General features: G+C 48.3%; 1 protein-coding gene across 4 annotated transcripts in view; it reads right to left on the reverse strand.

Moving 5' to 3' along the window:
* The window catches only part of DAPK1 (death associated protein kinase 1), a 209652-nt gene that overhangs the window by 38267 nt on the left and 155685 nt on the right, over window positions 1–15700 (reverse strand). For all 4 annotated transcript variants that reach the window (XM_033411366.2, XM_049710899.1, XM_033411367.2 and 1 more), the window contains exons 15-19: window positions 15201–15299; window positions 14104–14301; window positions 12578–12775; window positions 8746–8844; window positions 1214–1291 (exon numbers count right to left, since the gene is read on the reverse strand). In XM_033411366.2, the coding sequence (XP_033267257.1) occupies window positions 1214–1291; window positions 8746–8844; window positions 12578–12775; window positions 14104–14301; window positions 15201–15299 (672 nt within the window). The remainder of the gene's footprint in view (window positions 1–1213; window positions 1292–8745; window positions 8845–12577; window positions 12776–14103; window positions 14302–15200; window positions 15300–15700) is intronic.

Consider the following 15700-nt stretch of genomic DNA (forward strand, 5'->3'; position numbering starts at 1 on the left):
GAATTATCTTCCCCAGGTCAACTCCGAGCACTGGGGAAGAAATCATTCCAACCTACGGATGTGTCCCTTCTCACTCCCCCTCTCAACCAGGACCAGGAGACCAGGGGACCACTATGAAAATTCAAACTTTCAGTAGCTGTGAAAGTTACTGTGATTATAAGACATTATAATCCCTCCTCCAGGCACTTTTCAATTTATATGGCAGGATCTTTGTAGGATACCCCAAGCTTATTCTGGACAATACCTTTCCAATGAGCACTTAACTGAGCAATTTTTTTTATTCCTATAAAGTTTGTCTTTTGAAAAATTATTACATGATTATTATACGAAATTTGGAAAAAATACAGTAATGTTTAAAGAAGAGTGTTAATTAAAAAAGCAAAATCCAAAGACACCACTGTTACCCTTTTTTCCCATGCATTTTAAAAAGACATAACTGAGATTACAATGTGCACATAATTTATCTTCTGCTTTGAAGCCCAGGAACATCCTAAGCAATAAACTCCTGTTACTAAAACCTCTTCAAAAACATTTTAACGGCCCCAAACCACTCTCTTTTATAGCTGTCTGTCAATTTACTAGACTTCATTGTTGGTCATTCAATGTTTCCAATTTTTATTACTGTATTATACATAATACTGCAATGGATATCTTTGTGCATAGAACTTTTTTTCTCTGTGTTTCTTCCATTTCTTCAGGATAGAGTCACAGACATAGAATCCCTAGCTTAAAGGGTTTGACTATTTTGAAGTCTCTCAGTACATACTGCTATGATGTGGGCTGGAAAGGTACACCTGCATTTACTTATTTTTGTCATGTTTCCTCAAACCTTAGAGCAACAAGGTTTGATAAACTGGAGCACAAGTGATATCTTGGAGCTCGAAACATTAAGAAAGAAAGAAGCAGAGTCAGCTTTCTCATTTCCCCTCTACTTCACGGTGGGGAGGGGACAGGTATTACAAAGCGGGTAGGAGGGAAACCAGGCACAGCGACTGCAAAGAGGCCAATGATTTCCAAGTCTCGATACAGAAGAAGAAATCAGAGAGGTAGCCAATGTGTTCACGCAAATCGATATGCAAACCACAGCACAGGACCAGTGCCTTTTGGTACCACTTGTGTGTCCAAAGCCTCTTTTGTTCATCTTCATAGTTTACAAGGGAAAAAACAGAATCTTCCACATAAAAACAGAGCACTTCAGACCACAATTTCTCACCTTTCGGAGTCTTGTGAGGAGACCTGCTACCTGTTCATGCTGTTCCGATTTAGCAAGATCTTCTGCTGTCTTTCCATCCTGTTGGAGAAAAACGATTAGTATTTTCCTTCACGACAGAGAGCTGTGTGTTTCATACACCAGTACTGCCATCTAAGGCATAAACAGTGTAACAGGCATCAGAAGCAAATAAGGTGAACAAAAGACCATGTCCTGGATTATTTCCCTTTCTGTGGAATCCTTATTTCACTTGATTGTCCAAAAAAGGAAGATAAGAGGTAGAAAAAAACGTGCATCGGTGCTTTGAGGTCCAATGGCGAGATGTCTCAGGCCCACAGGCTTTAATCAAACCGGGCACCTCGTTAGCGGGCAGATTACCCTGTGTCCTGAGCCTCCTCTCTTCAGTTAGGCCAACGGTAAAGACTGCCATTTGCTGGCGAATTCTAGTTAGTGGAAGCTAACGTCTTAAAATCCTTCCATAGGGCTTCCCTGGTGGCGCAGTGGTTGAGAGTCCGCCTGCCGATGCAGGGGACACGGGTTCGTGCCCCGGTCTGGGAAGATCCCACATGCCACGGAGCGGCTGGGTCCGTGAGCCATGGCCGCTGAACCTGCGCGTCCAGAGCCTGTGCTCCGCAACGGAGAGGCCACAACAGTGAGAGGCCCGCGTACCGCAAAAAAAAAAAAAAAAATCCTTCCATAGACAATCTGTAGCACTCATATCAAGCTAGTTACTGTTAATTACTGTGCATTTCAAAGGAAAGGCTGAGTTTTACAATTTTTATCTGAAGATTTTCGGTGAACATAAAAGGAGGAAATAAGGGTCCACAGCACTTTGGTGTTCGCTTTTTAATTAGAGAATTTTCACAGGGCTGCAGTTTCACACTGAACGAATTCCTTTCTGTTTCCAGGCCGTGAACATGCACGATGATGGCTAACATTTACTGAGCGCCTCTTAATAATCTCAGTGCGTCGTGTGCAGTAACCTCAGAGCCACTCCAGGGCGGCAGGAACGCCGGCTGTTCACGCACTACCAAGGAGGGAACGGAGGCTGAGGGATCTTTCTGCTGCAGTTTTAGGAATTATTACAAATTTAAAAGTAGAAAAGATGGGAGGCAACTTCAAAAGAAATAAAAGCAGTATTTTTTTTTAATAAGAAGACTAAGGGGCCTTTGGCCCATCTCTCAGTGTTCACCAGTGACAGTTAAAGTTCTCTTCCCCGGGGAGGCTGGGGGAATGCCCGGATCTGACGGACAGCACACCTGCCAATCTCTCAACCCAGGTCACAATCCCTGCCGTCAGATCAGCTTTTCTCAGCCTCAGCACTACTGACATTGTGGCCAGGCCGATTCTCTGCTGTGGAAGGCTGTCCCGTGCGCTGTGGGATGGCTAGCAGCACCTTGGCCTCCATCACTAGACACCAGTAGCATCCCTCTTCCACCAGCTGTGACAACCCCGTGTTTCTGGACATTACCAAACGTCCCCTGGGGGGTGAAGCTGCCCAACTGAGAACCATAGCCGTAGGCTGTGGTCGAAGCTCAGGTGGGCACTCCGGAGGAGGCGTGCTTTACAGTCATGCCACCCGCCTCTCTCTGCCCCCCCTCAAGTCCTGAAATGGCTCCAACGGGCAGACGAAAGCTTCTAGTTTGCTTTGGGGTGAATTAGGTAATTTGTCAGACACCACATCCAAACCAGGGATGCATGCCAAACTGTCTAGATCCTTCCTGACGTGATAAGAACAGGCCTTCGTTCCCAAATCTCACAGCACGTTGGAATCACCAGGGTCTTTAAGAACTCCTGCTGCCAGGCTCCCACCCGTATGCTCTGCTTCTACCTCTCTGGAGTGCGATCTGGACATTAGGGTTCGAAAGCCCTCCCAGGTGATTCTATTGTGCAGCGAAGTTTTGGGACCGTTGCCTTAGTTGGAAGCAATCTGAGCTTCGACTTAAATTTTCTGTCCTCTGGTGTGACTGGCCATGAATTTCTCTTGAAGACCTCAGATCTGCATAGCACACAGACAGAGGATGTTCACTGGCCAAGTTACTCTCCACTGTTAAGTCTCTCAAATGTCAGGAAAACAGCCATCAATAACAATTCCTTACGTTTGCACAGCACTTCACAGTTTGCAAAACGTATCGCTCTAAAGGACACTGTTTGGGCTTCCAAAAGCAATGTCTGCCAGGGTAGTGGAAAGAGTTTGAACTTTGGAGTGAGAAGGACCCAGGTTTAAGTCCGGATTCTGCCCCTCCCCAGCTGTGTGGTCAGTCCCTCGGCCTCCCGAAGCCTGGGTTTCTTCATCTACAGCATGAGAAATGACACCTTGACTGCATAGGTTCTTGAGCAGATTAGAGAAAACCAAATGGAAAGAACCAACAAAGTACCAGGCGCAGAAAAAGCAAGCAGCAGTAATCATCAAAGAAAAAAAAAAGAGCTGAGAGTGTCCCAAAACTCCCTGACTTTCTGTCCAAGAGGGAAAAGGGTAGGAGCTGGATCTCTTCATTCTGGCCCTGTGCTACCATGCACCCCTGAGCAAGGTGCCAGGTCTGCAGCTGGCCCACAAGCGATCCTAGCACTCACTGCCCTGCTTGTCACACACAGTGGTCTGGGAGGTCTCACTGAGAAGGTTTTATATATATATATATATTTGTGTGTGTGTGTGTGTGTGTGTGTGTGGTACGCGGGCCTCTCACTATTGTGACCTCTCGCGTTGTGGAGCACAGGCTCCGGACGTGCAGGCTCAGCAGCCATGGCTCACGGGCCCAGCTGCTCCGTGGCATGTGGGATCTTCCCGGACCGGGGCACAAACCCGTGTCCCCTGCATCGGCAGGTGGAGTCTCAACCACTGCGCCACCAGGGAAGCCCGAGAAGGTTATATTTGAGTCAAAACCTGAAGGAGGTGAGTGAGCAAGACATTTGGATACCTGAGGAAGTCTTGCAAAGAACAGCAAGTGCAAAGGCCCTGAGGCAGCAGGATGACTCTCATGTTTGGAGAATATCAAGGAAGCTCGTGTGACTGGTGCAGACGGAGCAAGGGGAGGAGGAGGAAGAGATGGGGGACAGGGAGGCAATGCAGATCTTTAGGGACGTCCCCATCACAAGGACTTTTACGCTGAAGGAAGGTCTGAACAGATGAGGGACATGATCTGACATATGTCTGCACAGGGTCAGGCAGGCTGCTGTGTGAGGAACAGACTGTGGACAGGGCAGGATGGGAGCAGGGACACCAGTTAGGAGACCAGGACAAGTTACACGTGATCATGGCCAAGGGCTCACAGCCTCATGGGAGAATCAGCAGTCAATTCCAACAGAGCAAGAAAGGGGGCAAATCACACCCACTGAAGGGGACTGGGAAAGAGGAGGCGTCCTGGGGCTCCAGTTGAATACTGCAAGATGACAAAGAGTTAGTGTTCCGGAATCTTCCTGACACCAACATCACGCACTACTATGTGCCTGGGTGCCTCCTAGGCACTGAAAGGCTCTCCCTGTGAAGGCAGAAGCATGTCTTATTGCCTCATGGTAGGGGTATGTGTGTGTACGTGGGGGCACTATGTGCAAGGGGTGGGGCTGGAAACAGAGGAGGTTCCAGAGGGAAGGAACAGCACGTACCAACTGGCTGAGGTGGAATGAGCGAGGTCCCCGGACCTGCAAAGAGTCCTACTCAGTTTGGTATAGCCAAGGGGGTGCAAGGTGAAGGGTGAGGTGGGCAGTGGGCAGGGACCAGGCCATGGAGGGCACATCCTGAGGGCAACGGAGCCCCGGGATGATTTGCAACGGGAACCCACTGCAGACTGGCTTTTCCAGAATGATAAATGTGGCGCTGGGTCAGAACTGTCAGGAGGGCCATGAGGCTACAGGTGAGGGACCAGTTCCGAGGCAGAGCTGGTCCTGGGGGAAATACACTGAGATTTTAACCAAGTGGAGGCAGAGGACGAAGAGCTGTGAGTTCGAGAAGAATCCAGGATGTGGCCACCAGCGTGATGCCAGGGAAGGGAGCATCCACATTTCCTGGACCAGACGCTTGGATGTACGCAGAAGGCTTTTGCAAAGGGCAGACACTGAGGGAGGAGAGCAGACCCAGAGGGAGAGGATGCAGCGTGGAGGCAGGGGGCCTTCCACAGGTGGTGTTCACCAGGCTGGGTCCCAGCGCAGTGCTCAGGGAACAAGTGGGGCCGGAGACCCGGACGTGGACCTGAGTTCCTAAGTGCAGCTGCACCCCTGGGGCTGGTGAGAGGAGCAGGGGGCAGAGAGCGGGAGGGCAGCCGGCCAGGGGGCGTGGAACAGCAGCAAGAGCTTTGGAGCTGGAGGAGGGAGGCAGAGATGGGAGGGGAAGCAGGGGCCAGTAGGATTTTCTTACCCAAGGCCGGAGAGAGTGTCAAGGAAGTGTCGTGTCCTGGAGAGATAACTAGACATAACTGCTGGCACTCAGGTGAGCAAGACAACAAAGAAAGGTAAGGAAGGAGGTGATAATAGTACAACAAAAGTCAGAGTGGGGCTTCCGCTGGGGGCAGGGGCGGGGGTGAGCTGCGGCTGGGACAGGCCACCGGGGGTTTCTGGGGTGGCCTCGAAAATTCTACCTCTTGACCTTAGTGGGGTTACAAAGGTGTTTGTCAAATACACCAAGTTTTACTTTTGCTCGTGTCCTTTCCTTAAAAAAAATCTGTTTTATTTTACAATAAAAAAATTTTGAAGGCGAGGTGACTGGGGCTTCTGCAGAGTCGAGGGAATTCCGGGAGTCGAGGACAGACTGTGGCAGGTGGAGGAGAGGCGGGAGGGAAGGGAAAAGAGGACCGGACCTTCAGAAGACTCTTCTCAGTTATCCCGGCTGAGAACAGACTGGGAGAGGCAGGGTAACAGCTAGAGGAGCTGTAGGGTCGAGGGAGGTGGTGCCCGACGGGAAGAACCCTGCGGTCAGGCAGAGGGGAAAAGCTGGCTCACGAAGAGGGCTGGGCTGTGCCGTCCAATAAGGCGGCAGCCCAGCCCACACGCGGCTCCGCGGGGCTGGAAACATGGCCGAGCTAAGATGTGCTGTGGGTATAAAACGTACCCAGATTTCCAAGACTTCAATCAAAGAACTGGAAGTATCTCAATAATTTATAAATACTGATTACAAGTCAAAATGATAATATTTTGCATGTTATTGGGCAAAATACATTACTTTATATGTTACTTTTAACATATGAAAATATATCAGTGAAATTAATTTCCTGTTTCTTTTTCCTTGTCAGGTGCGGCCACTACAAAGTCTAGGACGACACAGGCAGCAAGCTGTCCTTCCGTGGAGCCGGCCTCAGCCCGCAGCACGGCGCCTCTGAGATGACCCACACCCTGCGTGGAGCCCACGTGGCTTCCCCGCCCTAGGAGACCCCCGTCTCCACCATGCCCGCTGGGGGGCCATGTACATCCAGCCCCACCAAGCCCCACCTTGGCCGGGCCAGTCCAGGCTGCGCTCCAGCTCACTGTTCTTCCAGCTCCGCCGGCCTAGGCCCTTCCTTCTCTCTCCACTCTCTCTAAGGAGTGGTCCTGACACGCCTGGAAACGTCCCTGGGGACTCTGGCTCTTAATTCTCACGGGTCCCATCCAGTAGCTGTGACCCTTGGGTCTGACTCTCTCCCATTAGACTAGAAGTTTCCCGAGGGAGGGGCAGCTTGCCTGACTTGGCCCCTCTGTGTTCGCTGTTCTGTGCCTGGTGCGCAGTGTATGCTCAGTATCTGCTGAATGAATAAATGACTGAGGCCCCGTGGTGGACTCGTAGGGACCAGGGAGAAGCGCCTGCAGTGAGCTGGGAAGGGTGGGGAGCAGAGTTACACCCGAGGGCCTCCTGAGGGGAGGCCAAAGGCACGGCGAGATGACCGCGGGCTCACAGTGGTCAGGGGGCAGCCCAAGGACCCAGCAGAGGCCGAAGGTCCCGGCCCACACTGCCGGGTAGGCAGGAGCAGCTGCTGGCATCTTCACAGCCGTCCTCGACAGTTTACTTTTTTTTTTTTTTTTTTTTGCGGTACGCGGGCCTCTCACTGTTGTGGCCTCTCCCGTTGCGGAGCACAGGCTCCGGACACGCAGGCCCAGCGGCCATGGCTCACGGGCCCAGCCGCTCTGCGGCATGTGGGGTCTTCCCGGACCGGGGCACGAATCCGTGTCCTCTGCATCGGCAGGCGGACTCTCAACCACTGCGCCACCAGGGAAGCCCGACAGTTTATTTTTTATGAGGCAACATCTGTAACAAAAAAGTGCTTCTCCCCATCAAAATGTACATCAGTGCTCTATCGTGGAGTAGCTGGACCGAGTGTCAAGGCATGGATGGTCAGGGTTTGATAATGGCTCATCAGGTCATTGCACGGCGGTAGGTGGGTTTGTGATGGACAAGGAGGTGCCCTAAGAAGAGACAACCCCAAGTAGAGCGCTGGTAAGCACTGGGCCTGCAGAAGAGCCCAGCTCAGGGCTCAACACTGCAGAGAACAGACCCACTGCTTGTGGGGAGGGAATCACATCCCTGTCACATTAGCGCAGCCAGGGAGGCAATGTCCTAGGCCAAGAGCCAGTACCCATTTTCTGTCAAGGGCCAGGTAGCAGATATTTGGGACTCTGAGGACCATAGGGTCTCTGTTGCAATCGCTCGTCTGCCCTTGTAGAGTGAAAATGGGCACAGACAATGTGTAAACAATGGGCGTGGCTGTGTCCCAGTAAAGCTTTATTAAAAGAAGCAGGCAGCAGGCTGAATTTGGCCTGTGGTCCATAGTTTGCCAACCCCTGTATGACTCTCCAGCCTCAGAGCCCTGATTTTCCCAAGGTTGGCCACCATATTTCAAGACTCCGATGGGTCTCCTTAGAGAAACACTTTATGTCAGCAAAGTCCTAGTGAGTTTTAGGAATCACCCACATGAGCAAATGGAGACTCAATCCACTGTTGGGCCAGAGACAACTCAAATGATAATGTTTCACCGCAGCGGTAAAAACAGCAACCTTATCTCTTAGCGGACATATTTTTCCTCTTTGGTATTTCTTGAAATGTGAAACAAAGGGTTTCTTCTGCAGGGAGGTACCAGGTCTGGAACGGGGAATGTCGGGAGTGAGACATTTAAAGAAATGAGATTTAAAGAAATCTCATTTTAAAATATGTTGTGGGCCTAAGAGCAAAGCCGGACTTTTTTAAAAAAGAGAGAACAGCTCTTGTCACCTGTTCCCCCGACGCTGGGGGGCCTTCCTCCTCCCTCCCTGGAAGGAGGGGGCACTTTTAGAAAAGATAAACACACAACCTAATGGAAAACACAAAGGCGTGTTGCGTAACGCAGGAAACGAAAAGGCCAGTGGGAAACAGCAGGTGTTCCTGGCAGTGCAGACCTGGTGGAAGAAGAGGAGGAGGCGTTCTCGGGATCTCACCCTGGGTTTGTGTGGGCAAATGTTTACGTAACTGCAGTGGAGGAGCTGAAGCTTAACGGCAGCCTGTCTGCTCTGGAGTGCAGCTGGCAAGCAATACCTTTCCCCTTGTGCCCTCGAGGCCTGAGGGGTTTGCAATTGCTTTCTCCTGCCAGAGGGCTACTCACCGAAGTCAGCGCCTCCACGTTGGCGCCTGTCAGACAGAGGTAGCGGACCACGTCCAGAATCCCGTTGTTGGCTGCAAGGTGCAGAGGCGTCCGTCCATACTGGAAGAGACAAGAAAGACCCAGGAGAGTCCTCACGGCTGCTGCTGAGGAAGACGTTTATGGAGTGACCTCACAGGGCCATCACTGGGGCATCTGGGATCCTCCAAGAAGAAATAGGAGGCGAGGTCTCCCTTCTCCAGAAACTTGCCATCTCCTTGGGGAGGCAAGCCAAGCAAAACATTTTCAAGTATTTCTCAGTTAAAAGAGTAACTTTAAAATAAAACTTAAAAGGATGAAAGAGTGGGAGGCTTATCATAAGATAACTAAATTAAGTCTCCTGCTGCGCCAGCAGAAAGGAGGCATGAGTCAGGGCTCAAGGGCCCCAAAGTTCCGGAAAGATCCGCACCACAGTTCAAATTTAGATACAGCAAAGGGAAAAGGCATGGAAGCACAGCCACTGAAGACACTCTAATGAGGTGAAATTCCAAGGCCATACCCACCATTTTTTATGCCTATGGGTTCCCAAACCCAAGGCATCTGGAGGCACTACAGTGAATTCATGGGGTGCTGAGGAACATTTTAAATTTTTGATGGAACCAGCAGGTTCAGACACCAGGGAAACTACCAGCTCCAGGTAGTTCAAAGTCTCAAAGTAGCTGGTACTGCCTTCCTTTCAATGACATCATGTATGCACAGCAGGGGGTTGGTCGCTGCTGTGATAAGAGGCAAATATCTTGAGAAAATCCACGTAGAATAGGATATAAGGGTGGTGGTGTCCACTCTGAGTCCAAGGTTTGAGGAGTTATGAGAACAGAACTTTAGGTATTTCTTTTGCTCCGGGGGAGCCATGAAAAAGATTACTAAGACACTATGGAAGACACAAATTGAGCAAGTGTGGGTATCTCTGCTTTATACTGTTTATGTGCAAATACAGGTTTCTGCTAGAAAGTTAACACATGCTCAGGTAGAAAATCCAAACAACATAGAAGGATATATGGGAGAAAAATGAAGTCTCCCTCCCCCTCCCCCTCCCCCAAGTTCCCCTACTCAAACCTTCCAGGCTTTTCTCTATGAATCCATAAATGGAGAGGAATAATCTGAAGAGCCAAGACATTAATCACACTCCACCTTCTATTCTGTCCCTTGCATTTTTCACCTAACAATGGGTTGTGAATAATTTTTCATGTCTATAAGGAAATCTATTACATTCTTTCAGACACCTGAATAATATTCAATATACGGCTATATCATCACTCATTTAGCCAGCCTGCTGAGGATGGACACTTAAGGTGGTTCCACTTCTTGCGATTATAAATAACGCTGCAATGTATGTGCAAATTTATGTTTTGTTTACTGTTAGCTTCTAGCGTGATTTAGAAAGCAGATACGAAGCTTTCAAATACCCTAGAGTTAAAGTGCGAAGGAAAGGAGGAGGTTTGGAAGACCTGGATGAAGAGTTTGGATTTCTGTGTAAGGAGGATAGTCTTGGTTACAGGATGCATAGTTTTAGAGAAGGGAAGAAGGTCAATGAAGAGACGTGTGATGAATAAAATGGACTAGGAGAGTTTACACTTTTGATGGCCCCCAGTGATTGACAGAACAAAACCCAAACTCCTTAGCATTACACTCAAGGTCTTTCACCATCTGGATTCAGTGCCGTTTCTAACTGCCTCCCTCCTCTTCTTGAAATATGCTTTCCCCTCTTCTTCATCTGTCCAAGTCCTACTCATTTAAAATGATCACCTCTGAAAAGCTTTTCCCGGTTTCTTTAATGTCCAGATGTCCATGTTTCTGGAGCACCTGTACCTCTATCACAGCAGTGACTGCAATATGAGATGCTGTTATATTGAAATGTCTGTGTGTCTGTCCAAAAGCAGCCTGAGGGCAAGAACCATTCCCTGCCGTCCATACCCTGCCTAGCCCTGCTCCCCACCCGCGCCTGGCACAGTGTTGTCACAGAAGGGCATTCATCAATGCTTGGCAGGCACGGAATTCTCTTGCAGGCTCCTGGATGTGTGTGCGCATCTGTGTGTGTGTGCGCGCACACACACGTGTGTATCGACGTGCTTTTTCTACTTTCGCTGATAAGAAGAGCCAATCCAGAAAGGAACAAAGGGTTAAGGGCCGTGCACTCTGCATCATCTAGTTCCTCTCCTCTCCTGCATTTCCCGATGTGGCCGAGTAAATAGCCACTCTCCGGATTTTCACATGAGAAGAATGCAGAAAAAGACATGTCTGTTTCACTGCAATGAGCGTCAAAAATAGTGACAAGTTCCTGTCACATACTGCTGACAGGGGTAGGATCTGAATGAACATTTTCATCTCCGGGGGAATTGAGTCCAGGTAAGGAAAAGGCAGGACACATCATGGGAAAGGAGTGACAGTCTGCCTGTGGGATATGGGCCATCACTGTGCCACCTCCATGCTGACAACCGGCTACCGGGGTGAGACCATGTAAAGCCAGATGTGCTTTCTGGAGAAATAATGCCTTTCTCTTACTTTTCTGTGCATCTTTTAAGCTCCCCTACAGCCCCCAGCATCTTTCCTAAAATAAACAGCGAAAAAATGAACAGGAAAACAAGCTGACACCAACCCTTCTGAAGAAGGCGTGAGACCCACAAAGTCGTGGTGTACAATGGCCAAGTCAAAGGTATTCAAATGAGTGCCACGAGGTTCCTAAGCTGCTTTTTATTCATTTAAAGACTCCTGGAAGGAAAGCCTAGGTCTTGATGCTGCTTAATATTGCATTTAGTTTCCTCCTTAAGCCACTTATATAACTGACTTGGCAAGGTTAGAATAGGATAAACTAAGAAAGCAACCAGCAGCTAATGGTTAAGACCTAGTATATTGTCTTTTCATATTTCCAGAATATGAAGATTACCAATTTCAATTCCCATTAGAATTAATCACGTAATACGCAAGAGGACTATTTTTTTTGATAGAAGCATCATTTTCCAGTTGTTTCAGATATTAATTCTTTTTACCTCAAACAAATCATAATAAAATTCTGCTGGTATCATGTCTACCATTTATAAACAAACATTTCCTGCAATTAAAAAATTAATTCTACCTGGACTTTGTTTTTAACATAATCATAACAGAATAGTGCTTGCCTTTCATACAGTTGCAGGGCTGAAACCACATGAATATCCAACTGTTCTATCATATTTGGTAATGAAAATCTAGATGGTGTTCAGGGAAAAGAGAAGGTGTTAGCTAATTTCTAGGAGTCAGCATATGGGGATTTTTATTTCTTTATCATTCACCAAATGATAGTATCCCCTTGGTCTTACCAAACTTATTAAGCACAAAAAAGATGTTATGAACTTTTGACCATAAAACTCTCAGTGGGGGAAACTGGAGAAATCTGGCCCCAGGAATTTCAATCACATCAGAACTCATTAGGTGTTTCCCTGAAGACTTAGTGCTCCAGGAAGGTGCCCCAATTTGTACCATGTTCTCTGATTCCTCTACAGGAGGGGACGCGCGTGCGTGCGCACGCAGGCACACACACACGCACACACACTCTCTCTCTTTCTCGATGCCCATAAATGGTAAGCCGGGCTTAGCAGGAAGTACTTATTAATGTAATTTTCTGTTACTCTAGGAAATTATTCAAAAGTCAGATGTAAAATATACTTCAAGTGGAGAGCCCTATAAAAAGGAACAGGTTCATATAAGCAATACTGACTTCGAACAACGAAAAGATGCAGAGAGAAACTTGCCCAAGCCCGGAAACACGTGGACAGACAGACACAGACGGACCCTGCAGGGATCTTCCTTCCAGCTTTACCTTGTTGGAGAGATCCAGATTGCAGTTGGCTTCACAGAGGGCCACCACAATCGGCACGTTGCCATCTTTGCAGGCCACGTGGAGGGGGGTGTTGCCATGCCTGTCTTGGAAATCGACGGAAGAGCCCTGGCTGATGAGAGCCTGGATGACCTCCATCTGACATCGTCTCACAGCAAGATGCAGAGCTATGTGTCCGTCCTGCAACAAACACCAGGGCCGTGAGCGCTTTCGCTTGGGCACGTGGGCCTGGACGCTTCCCTTTCCGGCTGCACTGGGCCAGGTTTAACTGGCAATGGGACCATTACTGCAAAGCCTGAAGGAGGATTAAAACCGTGAACTTTACTCCTGGTGGGGTCGGGGCGAGGCCCCATACATCTCACTCTGAATAATCCCAGACCAAGCTGAACGTCAGCTTAATTAACCTAGGCTTGGCCAGTACGTTCGGGTAGGAAGACTCCACACTCCTTTTTGTGTCTGAATTTATAGGACTTCAGTTATGTTTGGTACTCCAATGGCCTCTTTTATCAAGTATTCGAAAAACACTTTTCAAAACATTTGCTCAGCAATGTTTACTAACTTCCTAAGGAGAAAGTTTATTATTTTATTTGACACCAGGAGAAACTGAGAGAGCAAGGCGACTTGCTGTCATGGATAGGAGCATCAGTCCGGGAATTCACCTGCTCTAGAACCCCCGGTGAAGAAGCGTGTTGAGTTGTAGGCGCTGGGTAGAGGGAGTGTGGAAACATCTCTGTAACGTACTTGTTCTAGGGTTGCTCAGTGTCAGCACTACTGACATTTGGGACCTGTTCTGGGAACTGTAGGCTGTTCAGCAGCACCCGTGGTCTTTATCTTCTAGATGCCCCACCCTGGCTGTGACGACCAAAATATGTCTCCAGCCACTACCAATGTCTCCTGGGGGCAAGGTCACCCCACTTGAGAGCTACTTCTCTGTACCCAGAAAATACTCCACAAGTGGCAGTTCCTAAATTAACCACAGTGCGCCAGATCTAATAGCAACATCACAGCCTCATTGTAAGTACGAGTTCACTATAAGAACAGATTACGCTGAATGTGCTTAATTAAAAAAGGAAAACCTGGCCTGGAATTGAGATTGCCAAACGAATAAGAATAGTTTATTGTTTTTCTACAAAATAGCAGGTGATGGAAGTAAATAAACCACCTATTTCTTTGTCTATCTACAAATTAATAGTGTGTTGCCAATTTCAGTCCTAAGTGAGGATTTGTCTTGGGCTCTGTGATCATCACTGTACCTGCTGCAAAGCTAAAAAGGCTAAAAACAGAGACCCGAGTCATCTGACCAATTCATAAATTTTGTTACACCCCACAAATGAACATTAATTATTAAACAGCATCTAGAATCACAGAATCTTTGGAGAGGAGAAAGGATGATATAACTTGTTGCACTCAAGTTTGTTATTTTAGGTAAAGTCACTGAGAAGTCTTGTGGTCCCTCCAGCCCCCCAGATCGCTTTTCAGCAAGTGGGATATATTGACCCACTAAGCACCTTGTCGGATGCATTAAGGTCGGCTCCGTGCTCAGCCAGACACTCCACAATGTCGTGGTAGCCCCTGGCGGAGGCTGTCAGGAGGGGGGTCTCTCCTTCTCGATTCTTAATGTTCACATTGCAGCCGGCTTCGCAAAGGACTTTGGCCACAGGGTAATAGCCGTGCCAGGCAGCACAGTGCAGGGGTGTTTCTTCTTCCTGGCCAAGGAGACAAGTACATAGAGGAGGAGAATGCAAGACTATGAAAGAAAGTACGGGCATGGTGAGAGTCCTGGCCAAACCTGGCAGCAAACTCAAGGCAGCGGATTGAAAGAGCTCGTAGCTATTGGAGCAAAACATTAGTGTGAAATAACGGGCATGGGTCTGACGGCTTTCCTTAATTCGAATTCAGCTTTCTCAGCATTTTACTGACAACTGACTTTGCGGAGCCCACTGGAACCATGGCTCAGCTCTTCTGAACAATAGAGCCTCTGCGTGGGTGGATTTATATCATCTGTCTCGTAAAAGTGCTGTCTGTCCTTTACTTCATTGGAGACTACTAACCATGGGACAGCACTTCTCTGAGCAGGAACTCTTCGAATAATCTTGACACCCCAAGATTCCTGTCATGTATATAGCATAAAGATGAGTCACATAAATTGATTACTGCTCTGGCAAAGAAGGGGCCAAGACAACCAAGCTTTAACAAAAATGGTTGGTCGTGAGGTCTACATATTCATGATCGACATCATTAGACACATGTATCTGTCTATGAGGGGCGGCTGTACTGTAGTGGTTACGAACACAGACTCTGGAACCAGACCGGGTGGGCTTGAGCACCGGCTCCACCACCGTTGAGCTGTGTTACCTTGGGCAAGTTCTTGAACCTCTCTCTGCCTCAGTTTCCTCATCTGTAAAATGAGAATTATAGGGTTGTCCAGAGGATTAATGAACGGATGAATGAATGTTAGTGCTTTTGTTCGAGTCCCTGCCCTCTGTAATCTAAGCAGAAAACCTAACTTGGATAAAACTCCGTAAGACCCAGACACATCACCTGGCTGCCTGTATACCCATGCAAAAAGCAGAAAGAAGTGAGGACATCAGGTACCATGACCCACCTTGTCCTGGAAGTTGGGATTTGAGCCAAAGCTGCACAGTAACTGAACCACATCGGCATGGCCATAGCGAGCTGCCACATGAAGGGCTGTCTCTCCAGACTGCAAAAGACACAGCCAAAGATTCAGAGCCCCCTGGGAGCCGTCCCACTCCCACCCATGCCTGGCTCCACCTCCTCCCCTGAGGTGGTACCTGCCCCTCTCAGGCCAGATGCCCCTTTGGTGACTGGGCCAAGGACCCTGGGGTGGGGCACCCACTATGTAGCTAGAGTTAAATCCACACACCTGGCTCATCCTGTGTGTGATAACCCTCCCTCCCTAAGTAAGAGTGCGTTCCCTTTTTTGTGATAGCTGGTCTCAATTCTCATTATATACTGACGCTTCCAGCTATGTGATTTTTTTTCAAAACACAAAATTCCTTTTTTAATATTAAGTTCTTTAAACACAGGGTTTTATTTAATACCAAGTTTCTGATTTCATTTTGTCTATGTTTAGAATGTCAT

This window comes from Orcinus orca, chromosome 6 (assembly GCF_937001465.1).
Source record: "Orcinus orca chromosome 6, mOrcOrc1.1, whole genome shotgun sequence".
Classification (NCBI taxonomy): Eukaryota; Metazoa; Chordata; class Mammalia; order Artiodactyla; family Delphinidae; genus Orcinus; species Orcinus orca.